Source organism: Carcharodon carcharias, chromosome 4 (genome assembly GCF_017639515.1).
Source record: "Carcharodon carcharias isolate sCarCar2 chromosome 4, sCarCar2.pri, whole genome shotgun sequence".
Classification (NCBI taxonomy): Eukaryota; Metazoa; Chordata; class Chondrichthyes; order Lamniformes; family Lamnidae; genus Carcharodon; species Carcharodon carcharias.
In genome coordinates, this window is record NC_054470.1 from 176,988,685 (window position 1) to 177,002,262 (window position 13,578).

The 13,578-nt window shown below is 41.2% G+C and overlaps 1 protein-coding gene across 3 annotated transcripts in view; it reads right to left on the reverse strand.

Moving 5' to 3' along the window:
• neil3 (nei-like DNA glycosylase 3) overlaps positions 1-9,498 on the reverse strand; it is a 44,018-nt gene extending 34,520 nt beyond the window's left edge. For all 3 annotated transcript variants that reach the window (XM_041186528.1, XM_041186526.1, XM_041186525.1), the window contains exons 1-3: positions 9,363-9,498; positions 7,043-7,167; positions 1,072-1,206 (exon numbers count right to left, since the gene is read on the reverse strand). In XM_041186528.1, the coding sequence (XP_041042462.1) occupies positions 1,072-1,206; positions 7,043-7,167; positions 9,363-9,455 (353 nt within the window). In that variant the 5' untranslated portion in view covers positions 9,456-9,498. The remainder of the gene's footprint in view (positions 1-1,071; positions 1,207-7,042; positions 7,168-9,362) is intronic.
• Positions 9,499-13,578: the final 4,080 nt, after the last annotated feature.

The window sequence follows — 13,578 nt, forward strand, 5'->3', positions numbered from 1 at the left end:
AGAGCTGCAAAGGGAAACTGGTAAGCTGGTGGAATGGGCAGAAACGATGCAGATGGAATTCAGATGTGAGGTGGGAAAATTTGATTCCAACAAAAATAATTGCATCTGGAAAGCCAGATGATGCAGAAGAGCAGAGAGAGTTAGGATTCATATTTATAAAATATTAAAAGCAGCACCGCAAGCTGATAAGGTCATAACAAAAGCTAATGGCTTATTGGCTTTATGGCAAGAAATATAGAATATAAAAGCCAAGGTGTAATAGTGAATCTATATAAAATCTTAGTTAAACCACAGTTGAAGAACTGTTATAGAGTTATGGGCTCTACATTATAGAGTGCTAAGAAAATGGAGAGGGTACAGTGCAGATTCACTAGGCTACTAACTTGTTGAAGGAATTCATTTATAATAGAGGAGATTAATAAGTGATTTGACAAGCGTTTAAAATTATGAAGGGATGGACATAGAAACAAACTATTTCAACTAATTGAAGGGCTAAAACAAAGGAACATTTATTACTATATAAAAAGTAAAAGAATTACAGCAGAAAGCAGAAAAACATCTTTTAAAAAAACAGTTGTGACCTGTGGAATCCACTCAGTGTGAAGTAGAGATCATGCAAAAATTTAAGAACAGGACGAAATGATTGCAAGAAAGGGGAATAAAGGAATATGGAAACAGAGTAGGCAGAGGAAAAATAGATTTAAAAGGGCGGCTTCCATGTTGTACCTTCTACATAATTCTGCTGTCACCTTGGTCACTATTCTCTCAATTGTTAGTACAACTAGTGCGGTAAATTATTGCATAATTATTAAAAAACCAAAAACATGTTTGCATAAGTAATGACTTGATGGATCATACTTAGACCTGGACATAGGAAATAAATGTAGGGAAATTAAAACACACACCAACATACACACACACACACACACTTGAAATCCTACTTTGTGTCAAATAATTTTGAACAAATTTGTAATTTATTTCCATCAGAGTTTAAGGCAACATAGAAATTGATGAATAACATTAAAAGAAAACACAAAAATAAACTAGAAAGTTAAGTTGATACACATTTACCTGACATCCACGGTGGAGTCAAAGAAGCAAATCAAATCATTAGACAGCTGGATTTCCAGAACTGCTGTGGCTCCAACCTTGTGCCTTCTCTCAGATGAATTGATACACAATGAACCATTCATACCAAAATGTACCCTGGAATGGCATATAAATGAGATGCTTACAGTTATTTCAAACCAAGAGTGCACCAGACTTTCCCTTGAACACACCTGCAGATGATCACTCAGGAATTAAAGACAAAGTCAAATCAAAAATCTTTGCTAATCCCCAGCCTACATTCTTGGCAACTGGTGCTCTCATCAATGCAAATAACTGAAGCAACACAAGAGAAAAAAACGCTCCTCTAACTTTGAAATGAACGTTAAATGGATGAAGAGTTTCAAGTAGGTGTTAGTGTACATGTCTCTTCCCATCTCACCCCAACCGAACTGCTAAATAATTCAAAGCACTCCACATGTAAAACAACATTTCAGAAGACTTCACATAGGCGAGGGTGGACATCAAGCAGGAACTAAAGGAAATGTATGTGCATGCATATAAAGAGCAAAGACACAGCATTTTCATTTTCTAAAGGGGTGCTCATTTTGGTCTTTTAGTTCAGCTTCCAGGTGTCCAGTGCCTTTGAGCAGGCTCTTAGATAGGAGGTTACTGGAATCCAAATGAAAAGCCACTATAAAAACAATTTGACTTAGAACACTTTCTTGAAGCACTATACTGAAGCTGCCTTCATTACTGAAAAAGTGATTATCTCTATACAAGTATAGATGGTGAGATAGAGATAGATTTAAAAAAAAAGAACCAAAACACTATTAACGTTTCCCAAAATTTACCCACCAACTAAAACACACACTTTGTCTGGTCTTTTATCTCACTGAAGCTGGGGGATCTTGTTGGTCATTTGCTGAGTGGTGTTTTGGAATGACCTGAGGTTTTTAAAATGTTTTTTTAATTTATTCTTTCACGGGATGTGGGCGTCAATGGCTAGGCCAGCATTTGCTGGTCACCTCTCACTGAAGGCAACGGTGAGAACACAGAAACATAAGATCTAGGAGCAGGAGTAGACTCTATGGCCCGTCGAGCCTGTTCCGTCATTCAGTTTTATCATGGCTGACCATGGGCTTAAGCTCCACTTTACGGCCGCTCCCTATTTCATTTAATACTCCGAGACACCAAAAATCTGTCTATCCCAATCAATCACGGGGCAACCGCAACTCTCTGGGGTAGAGAATTGCAGAGGTTCAAAATCCTTTGAATGAAGAAATTTCTCTTCATCTCAATTCTAAATGCTTGACCCCCTAACCTGAGAATGTGCCCCCGCTCCATATTTCAGATTCCCCGACCAACGAAAACAATCTCTCAGCATCTACCCTAAGCCCCCTCAGAATCTTCTATGTTTCAATAAGATCACCTCTCATTCTTCCAAACTCGAAAGAATACAGGCCCAATTTACTCAGCCTCACATCCGGGGTATGAGGCCTAACGTTCACGAACAGAACTGGGCCAACATCCCAGCAAACAGAGGCTGGCCTACTAACCTGCCCGCCTTGGCATCTGCCCACCTCCGTTCCCCTCTCAGGCCAGCTACAGGAGGCAGCAGCCCCACCTCCAGGCCATCCCCAATTCTGCGCAGGGAAAATAACATGAGCCTGTGGGTTGAAGCAGGAACACATCGTCGGGATATGGCCCAACTCCTGATTACCATTTCAAAGGGTGATATCTGTCCTGTAATCTTGCACCGATGTACACTGGGAAAATGAGAAAGGCACTGATTTCATGTTGGTTCCTCTAACCTTTGGCCAATGTTCACCAATCTGCAGATTCCCAATTAACCGCAATTCAGTTATCCTGTAATCGACTAAATCATATGCCTTCTTACAATTTCACAATGTGACTTTAAAGGCACCGACCATATAGCCCACCAATAGCAAGCGAAATAATTGAAGTACCACATTCAATTTAACAACTGAAACAATATCGCAGGAGAAATAAGGTCATTTAAAAACACCAACTTGTATTATAAAGATATTGATCTAAAATCTTAATTTATGTACTAACCCTACACCTCATTTGTAAGAACAGAATTTGTAAATTATTTGGTTAGTTTCACTTTTGATATTAAACTCTGCCTCTTTCCTCAGTGGGTACTAGACTTTGGCATGGAACCAGAAGTATTCCAAAATTGGGTCCGAGTCTATTCCAAATTTAGGCGACGTAACTTGTCACCCTATTCCAAAAAATAGATCATTTCAAGAAGCATTTGGACATTTACATTTTGGAAATGTAAATGCAAGTTACTGCACTATATGCATATTCAATGCTATATATTCCTACAATTATTTCAATTTTCTTTCTAGATTCAGAGAGAAGCAAAGGTAGAGATGTAAGCCAAAAGCAAAATACTGAGGATGCTGGAAATCTGAAATTAAAAACAGGAATTGTTGGTAAAACTCAGCAGGTCTGGCAGCATCTGTGGAGAGAGAAAGAGAGTTAATGTTTCAAGTCCATGTGACTCCTTCAGAGCTCTGAAGAAGGGTCATAAGGACTCGAAACGTTAACTCTGTTTCTCTCTCCAAAGATAGAGAAGTGGTTGCCAATTCAGAGAACGTGTGAGTAAAAATAGAAAGAATTGTCTTTATATCACTGCTTTCATGATCTCAAGTAATCCAAAGGCATTTCGCAACCAACAAAATACTGTTGTAAAGTAGGCAATGCGACAGCCAGTTTGCACGCAGCCAGCTCCCACAAACAGCAATGAGATCATGAGCTGACAATCACAGCGTATTAAAGGCACAGAAGCAGGTCACTCAGTCCAACAGGTCCCTGCCAGTGTTTACGATCTATACCTGCTTCCTCCCATCACTCTTCATCTAAGCCCATCAACATAACGTTGTATTCCTTTCTCCCTCAGGTGGCTATCAAACTTTCCCTTAAATGTATCTACATTATACACCTACAGTCGAGTTCCACATTCTCGTTATTGAGTAAAGAAATGTTGCCCGAATTCCTTATTAAATTTAATAATGACTTATATTTATGGCGCCTAGCTCGGGTGCCATCAGCCAAGTGGAAACATCTTCTCCATGTCTATCCTAATCAAACCTTTTCTTAATCCTGAAGACCTCCATCAGGTCACCACTCCATCTTTTCTTTACTCGAGGAAAAAGCTGCAGCCTGTTCAGTCTTTCCTTTGGGTGCAACATCAGCAGCTCTGGTTTAATTCAAGTAAACCTTTTTTGCACTATCGCCAGTGCCACTACATATTTTTTTATAAGACGGAGGCCAGAACTGTTCAGAGTATCCAGGTGTAGTTTAACTTGGGTTCAATGCAAATTTGACATCAACTATTCTGCTATCCCTCTACTACTGAAGCTTTTGGGAAATCCAAATGTATTACATTTGCTGCACTAAACCTGTTACTCTGTCAAAGAATTGGTCACACGTTGGCGTTCCCTTTTGGAATCCATGTTGATTACTATTATATTTTCAGTTTCCAGATGTTTTTCTGTCACACATCATGAAGAGATATTAATGTCTATGACGTTATTGGAAATTATTTTAAAAATTGAATTGTAGTGGGGTCTGTGTCTGTTTGAGTGTGTGTCTTAATTGGATTAAAGCCAGCTATCCTGGGTGCTTTGATGTTATTGTAGTTTTGAGATGTTAATTAGGTAAACAGTAAGGAAGTTAAAAAGGTTAAGCGTACATTTGCATTTGTTGAATAAAGCATTCAAAGGTGGGAGTAAAATCTTGCACCTACCTGGGAGATGCCAAGCAACGTGTTTATATTGATAAAATTAGTGGGGTGAAAATGTTATTGTTAGGTGTGACATTAAAAGCCTAGTGAAACAATGGAAAATTTACATTCAAAGGAAAAGCTAGGTATAAACAGAAAGGAGTTTGTGTGTGTGTAAGGCAGAGGCGTTTAAGATCTAACCAGCCTGTATGCCTACAACTGTGTCTGCAGAGGAACCTCATTTTGAATTTGTAAGGTCAAATGTGCTTTGCCTGGTATCTGTTTAAAGTCTATGGGTTATTGTTGCCTTGGTGAAGATTTTCCTGGTAGTGATTAATTTGGGGATTTGTTTAAAAGTTATTATGGTAGTAAGTTGTAGAAATGTGAATCTCTTTCATTTGTTGTTAATTAAAAAATGTTTATTTTAGTTTTATACAAAATAATCTCTTGAGACGCGGTGGCTTTGTTCCAGAATTCAGAGCTGCATCTCAAACATACCAACTGAAAATATAGATTATGACAGTTGTTCAAATTTTCCTTTGGGATTTAAACAACTCAGCTTTTACCAACTGCTGTGTCATCATACACATCTTTGATGAAGGATTTCATTTGCTTTCCTAACACTGACACTAAGTTAATTAGTTTATAGTTCCCTGGACTTGTTCTACCTCTGTTTTTATATTTAAGAATCTCATTAGCTTCAATTATCCCATTACACCTCTGGACTATTCTATGTACAAATAACTTTTTATGAAAATGTAATAGTGTTTCTGCTATCTCTTCCCTAACTTAATATTCGGGGAAGCAATTCGTCCAAACCAAGGATTTTATCCTCTCCAAGTTTGGTTACTTCATCCCTGTTTTCTATCTTAAATGTCTTTACATCCTTTTTGATCTTTTCTTCCATTATCGTGTCCAACACTCTGATAATTTGTTTTTAGCACTGGTTAAGGGATAAATATTGGCCAGGAGAAATTCTCTTTTCTTCTTTAAAATAGTGCCATGGAATCTTTTATATCCAACTGAGAGGCCTATTGTGATCCAACTGGTTTAACATCTCATACAAAATGCAACACCCCAACAGTGGAGAACTCCTTCAGTACAGCACTGGAGTGTCGGCCTAAATTTTGTGCCCAAGATCCAGAAGTAGGATTGAATGCAGAATCTTCTGCCTCAAGGCAAGAGTGCTACCACTGAGCCAAGGGTAATGTAAGCTGCATAGTAAACGGAGGGTCAAATTCACCAACACCTCCTTTTCAAAACAGGATAGGTTCATCGACTCAGCCTAGAAATGTATTAGAACATTTTGCCATTCTGCACAGACAAGGCCAAGTTAGAGTTTGCCTTAAAAGTTCATATTTACTAACAGTCATATCATTCTAAATAAACATTGCAACCCAAACAATGGCAATCCAAAGTAGCTTTAGGCTGCAATTGCAGACAATCAAGTTCCAGTGGAACTAGACAGGGCTAAAACCATGTAGTGTCAAAGCCTTGAAATGTAGCTGCTGGAACTGGCACTGTTTGAGCTACATCTCAGTGCTTTATTCACAGGTGTTCCACAGACAAATTTAAGTTCTATATTCAGCATAAGCCAAAGCACTAAAAAGCAAATATATTCCAGATATCATGCATCAGCAACATCGCTACTCCATCATTTTGGAGTGGGCACCAAAGTATGTCTTCAAAGAATGGTTTTATCAATGTTCCTTTCAGTGGTACAAAACATGTTCATATTAACTTGCTGCATGATAAGTAAAACACTGCCCATGACATTGCTAGAGACAAATCAGCAATACTGAACACATAGATTTTCATTGATTTAGGATTCCTAATGGCTTGGTAATCAAACACATCAAGCTGTCCTATCGATTACAACAACATCTGAATCAACATGAAAAACGTGTTGCTCATTCAATAATCCTCGGTACCTTTCATTTATTTTGAGGCCGGCATACTGACAATAGTATTTCTCATTTTGAAATTCTCAGGTGCATACCCATGATTCACCCAGGTTAGTAGATGAATAGGAGCAACAGCCTGGAGCACAGCCATCACTAAATAATTATCCTTTACAGTGAGCTTATTAAAGACATTATCATTGAAGTCAACCAAGGAAATGTTGAACCTGAATTCAGTGTCCCATGTTGTTATTGCAGAATGGGATTGTCACAATAAATGCGCTCTTTCAACAAGAATGTGTTTTATTCAGTAGAAAAAAAATACAAGACATGCTACCTTAATGTGGTTAGGCCAAAATATATGAAAAGTTCTTTGCCCAATGTCTCCACACCAGTGTAAACCTTTCCTTTGAGCAGTCGGATTCCATCCTGACAGGAAACCTGTCCGTTTACTTGAGTGATCTGGAAGAAAGCATAAAAGCAAAATTCATCTAACTTCTTCAGTTTTGATGGAAGATTATTGACATGAAATGTTAAATGTTAATCTCTCTCTCCAGATGCTGCCTGATCTTGAGCATTTGCCATTTTTGAAATAAAACATATATTAACCTCCCAAAATTCTAAATTCATTGTTTGTGCTCAAGTTTTAATTATCCAATCACTTGAATTAAGCATTTTAACACTGTCCCTATTTTAAAGTCATACATCTGTCTAATGTTTAAATGACATTTCAACTATATTTTAAAGTTGAAAGCAAAAGTTAAGAAGGCAGGAACCCTGATAAGCCATCCAGTCCTTCAAGGCTAGCATCTGTATCTTAATTCCATTTAGCACCTTGATTCCATGTCCCTGAATACATTTGTCAAACAAAAGTCTATCAAATTCAGTTTAGAAATTTTATATTTATCTACCGTCAAAAGCCTTTTGGGGGAAGGGAATTACATATTTCCACTAACTTTTGCGAGAGTTGCTTCTGACATTACCTCTGAACAGTCCAGTTCTAATTACAAGGTTACACCCCCTTGTTCTTCACTCCTCCACCAGAGGGCAGCGGTTTATCTCTACCTTCCCTATCAAATCCTTTAATTATTTAAGTATCCTAAAACTAAACACAGTACTCCTGAGGGAGTCTAACCAGAGTTTTATACAACTGGAGCATAAATTCAACCTCTTCATAATCCAGCCTATTGGAAGTGAAGGCTAACATTCCATTAGCCTTTTTAATTCTGTACAGTTATGCACCATAAATCTCTCTGGTCCTCTAATTAGTTTCCTTACAGTTTCTATTATCACATCATTTATTAAACACTGATCCATCTTTGAGGTCCAACTTGGGCGATCACACACATCCCCAAGTTGAACTCTATCAGTTTTGCTGACTCTCAATCTTTCAACATCTCGTTATACCTTGCTGAACTCATCCAGATTCTTTACTGTGCTATCGAGCTCGTGTTATCAGCAGACTTGTAATAAATACAAATTGCAAAACCGTTGTGATAGCACAACCAAGTTTCCCTCGTGGATTTAGTCCGCCTGGCGCACATCTGCCACGTCATGACAGCTACTAGCTAAGTTAAAAGTAAGGAGCAGGGAAACTGACTCCAATTAGAGAAACAGATGCAGGGAGCAGGATTTAAGTGAAGTGGGCTCAAAAGAAGGCCAGAAATTCCACAAAGGCAGCCGAAGGATGGCAACTCTGTGCTGCGGGCCACTGAGGCAAAGGTACCCCTTTGGAGCAGTGGTGTTCTGCTCGGCACGGCCAAGGTCTGAAACTGTAGTTGTAAGTGGATGCTTGAGTGTACTCGGAAATTCAGGGGAATGAAATCTCGGAGGGCGAGATTCAAAACCTGTGAGGTGGGCCATCGTTGAAGCCGCCCATGTGGAAACAACGTTGAGAGAATTCCACGGCAGGATCTTCGAACGTGGAGATTGGAAGCCCTCTTTAGAAAGACAAAGTTCCAGTGAGATTGGTTGGCTCACAATGTGACAGTCAACAGCACCCAGTGTACATACCGAGTGCCTATACATCGACAGTCCCTGTGCCTATAGGGTGTTTCTATATTGACAGTCTCCGTGCTTATAGGGTGCCTGTTATTCAACAGTCCCCGTGCCTATAGGGTGTTTCTATATCGACAATCCCTGTGCCTATAGGATGCCTTTATATTGAGTCCCATGTCTATAGGGTGTTTCTGTATTGACAATCCCCATGCCTATAGGGTGCCTGTATACCGACAGTCCTGTATCTATAGGGTGTTTCTATATCGACAGTCCCCGCGCCCATAGGGTGCTTCTGTACCGACAGTCCCCGTGCCTATAGGGTGTTTCTGTATCACAGTCTTGTGCCTATACGATGCCTGTATATCGACAGTCCCACGCCTTTGGGATGCCTGTATATCGATAGTCCTGTGTCTTTGGGATGCCTGTATATGGACAGACCCATGCCTATAGGATGCCTGTATATGGACAGACCCATGCCTATAGGATGCCTGTATATGGACAGACCCATGCCTATAGGATGCCTGTATATGGACAGTCCAGGACCTATAGGATGCCTGTATATTGACAGTCCCGTGTCTATAGGTATGTTCTGTATCGACAGTCTATATTTTCTATATGATGCATGTCCTCTGATATAATTTTATACATTCTTCACTCACCAAACTCCCTCTCAGCTCCACAACTCGCTGTCCTTTCCTCACTCGGCTCCTGATCCTCTCCCCGTTTAAAGTGCAGCCAGGTCCTTCCACCATCCTGGACAGTCAGACAAGGAGATCAGGCAGGAGCGAGGAAAATGCGCCAAAACACTCAAACCGGAGGGCTGTCACTGCGCGTGCGCGAGGAAAGCCCGCCAATCATTCAAACGGCGGTGGCACTACGCATGCGCGATGTGACACCCAATCCGGAGGGAAGCGCGGGGGGGGGGGGGGGGGGGGGGGGGTCTAGCCTTAGGCATGCGCGATGATAACACCCAAACCCGGGTGTGGGTTGGGGGGTGTCTGGCTTTGCGCATGTGCTTCCGGCTCGGAACGCCCCTCATTCGATAAAGTCGGGCATCAGGGAGATCGCGTTGGGTGGGGCTTTTTGCGAGGTATCGCGAGAATGTGCTCTCAGTCAGGTGGTGGGGGGGGGGGGCTGGGTTGTTCAGGATTGGGGTCCGAGCTCTTGGAAGTGGTAGGTGAGTTCTGGCCAAACTGCCAAAAAGGCACGCTCTCAGATCCTTTCGTATTAATATGCCGTGTCTTCACAACGTACTTAGCAGCACTCTAGGGATGACTTTTCTTATTCTTCTTCCGCAACACAACTTGCATTTCTCGAGCCCCTTTAATAACAACTACAACAACTTACATTTATATAGCGCCTTTAGCACAAGGAAATGTCCCAAGGCGGTTCCCCAAAATAAAGCCACATCAGGCCACAATAGGTCGGATGACCAAAAGCTTGGTCCAATAATTATGTTTTAAAGAGTGTCTGGAGGTTGGCGGGCAGGCCAGGAGCCCTGGCGGGAATTAGAAAAAGCATAAAAACCTCATCCATGGGCAGGATGAGGTTTCATGTCAGCCTTAAAAAAAATTAAAGTTTTTTTTAAAATTATGGACATGTCCCAACTCACAAGAAGGGACATGTCAGGGAATTTTTTTTCCTCTATTTTTAATATATTTTTTATAGTAGAGCTGATCTCCCTGAGGCTGCACTTAGCCACAGGGAGATAAGCGTGCTCTTTAGTGCGCATGTGCAAAAGACCGCACTCTCAGATTTAGGGATACCCCCCACCCCCAGGCCAGCACAGAGAGCACATAGCGCTTCCGTGTGGACGTCACGCTGGGTGGGCCTTAATTGTCCTTAATCGGGGACGCCAATCGGAGGCGCGCCTGTGCCCACCGGCACTTCAACTTCGCCCCTGACAGGGGAAAAATCCTGCCCTTGGACTCTTAGCCAACTGAAGCAACAGCTTGCATTCATGTAGTGTCTTTAACAAAGTAAAATAACCCAAGAAGCTTCACAGGAAGAACATTTATCATGCAATTTGACTCTGAGCTCCATAAGGACAGACTAGGACATGTAACTGGTCAAATAAAGGTTTTAAGGAGGCAGTGAAGTTATGGGAGGGAATTCAGACTTTCAGGTCTTGACAGATCAAGGCATTGCTGCCAGTGGAGAAGCTGTTAAAGTCGGAGATGCATAAGTTACCAGAATTGAAGGACACACAATATGGTAGGGCAAGAGGAGATTACAGAGATAGGGAGGAGAGGAGGGGGCGGGGGCAAAGACATGGATTTGAAAACAAGGATGAAAATTAAAAATCAAGGTGGTGCTCAACTGGAAGCAAATAGATCAATGAGTACAGAGTGATGGGTGAAAGGGACTTAGTGTGAGTTAGGAAACAGGCAGCAAATTAATTGTTTTTGGCAAATCTAAAATTTGTATGCTTTTGAGTGTTTAATCTAATTTATAGTATTGCCACCTTTTGTGAAATTCCTACTCAAAGGGATCGGGCAGGTTCATGATTAAAATGGTGAAATTTTCTGTGACGGAAATTAATTGGAAAGCTTTGTATATATATTAAAATAGATACATATCAAAATTACGAATTACAATGAGGAAGACCTCTTAAGTAACAATCTTAGATGTTTAGTTTATATCGTTTAGAAATTTTAAACTGTGTAGTCAAAAAAGAACCTGTTCAATCAGAAGCCAGACAGCAATCCTGAAGACAGCCTTATCCCAATTTTATTAATGCCTGGGAATGTGGGCATGGCCTGCTTTTAATGCCCATTCCTGATGCCCTTGAAAAGTAAGGTTTCCAACGCTGCAGGATTGGCCTGGAGTCTCCAGGAATTGAAAATCCATCTCCAGTTCACTGCTGTGTGCAACTCTGGAGAAAAATCATTAGGACATTAAAAAAGATAGTTTTTTGCAATTTTCTTTGAATATTTCTCTTTACCAACAATAAAAATATTGAAAATGGAGGAAAAAAGTCTGTTTGGCTGATGTCAAGCATCATCCAATTGGATAATGAGTTTTTTGCTTTCCAATTCACCTGGGAAGGCAGTACATCACAATAATAGATGTATTGGCCAACTAAAAGCTGGAGACTGAGGCAAGTCATAGTCATTGAGGTCTACAGCACAGAAAAAGGCCCTTCGGCCCATCGGGTCTGTGCTGGTCAAACAAGCACCTAATTATTCTAATCCCATTTTCCAGCACTAGGCCCATAGCCTTGCATTGCATGGCATTGCAAATGCACATCCAATACTTCTTAAATGTTACGAGGGCTTCTGCCTCTACCACCCTTTCAGGCAGTGAGTTCCAGATTTCCACCACCCTCTGGGTGAAAAAATTCTTCCTCACATCCCCTCTAAACCTCCTGCCCTAACCTTAAATCTATACCCCCTGGTTATTGATCCCTCCACCAAGTAAAATGTTCCTTCCTGTCTACCCTATCTATGCCTCTCATAATTTTATACACCTCAATCATGTCCCCCCTCAATCTTCTTTGCTCCAAGGAAAATAACCCCAGTCTATCCAATCTCTCCTCATAACTAAAACTCTCCAGCCTAGGCAACATCCTGGTAAATCTCCTCTGCACTCTCCCTAGTGCAATCACATCCTATAATGCAGATTCCAGAACGGCATGCAGTGGCCTAACCAGCATTTTATACAGTTCCAGCATAACCACTCTGCTTTTATATTCTATGCCTTGGCTAATAAATGCAACTATCTCATGTGCCTCCTTAACCACCTTATCTACCTGTCCTGCTACCTTAAGTGACCGGTGGACATGCACACCAACGTCCCTCTGATCCTCAGTACTTCCCAGGGTCCTCCATTCATCGTGTATTCCCGTGCCTTGTTTGTCCTGCTCAAGTGCATTACCTCACACTTATCCAGATTAAATTCCATTTGCCACTGATCAGCCCATCTGACCAACCCATCTATACCCTCCTGAAATCTAAGGCTATCTTCCTCATTATTTACCACCCCACCAATTTTCATGTCATCTGCGAACTTACTGATCAACCCTCCGACATTCAAGCCTAAACCGTTTATAAAAACCACAAACAGCAAGGGACCCAATACTGATCCCTGTGGAACTCCACTGGTCACAGGTATCCAGTCACAAAAGCACCCCTCGACCATCACCCTCTGCTTCCTGCCACTCAGCCAATTTTGTATCCAATTTTCCAAATTGCCTTGGCTCCCATGGGCTCTTACCTTCGTTATCAGTCTCTCATGCAGGACCTTATCAAAAGCCTTGCTGAAGTCCAAGTAGACTACATCAAATGCATTGCCCTCATCTACACACCTGGTCACCTCTTGGAAAAATTCCATCAAATTGGTCAGACATGACCTCCCCTTAACAAAACCATGCTGACTGTCCTTGATTAATCCCTGCTTCTCCAAGTGTAGATTAATTCTGTCCCTCAGAATTGCTTCCAATAGTTTCCCCACCACTGAGGTTAGACTGACTGGTCTGTAGTTCCCTGGTTTATCCCTTCCTCCCTTCTTGAATAATGATACCACATTGACTGTCCTCCAGTCCTCTGGCACTTCTCCTGTGGCCAGAGAGGCATTCAAAATTATTGCCAACGACCCCGCTATCTCCTCCCTTGCCTTACTCAACAGCCTGGGATACTTTTCATCCAGGCCTGGAGATTTATCTACTTTTAAGCCTCTCAGACCACTTAGAACCTCCTCCCTTTCTGTGCTAATTTCTTTAATTATATCACAGTCCTTCTTTCTGATTTCCATACCCACGTCGTCCCTCTCACTTGTGAACACTGACATAAAGTATTCATTTAGAACCCTACCTATGTCTTCCAGTTCCACGCACAAATTACCACTATGGTCCTTAATTGGCCCTATTCTTTCCCT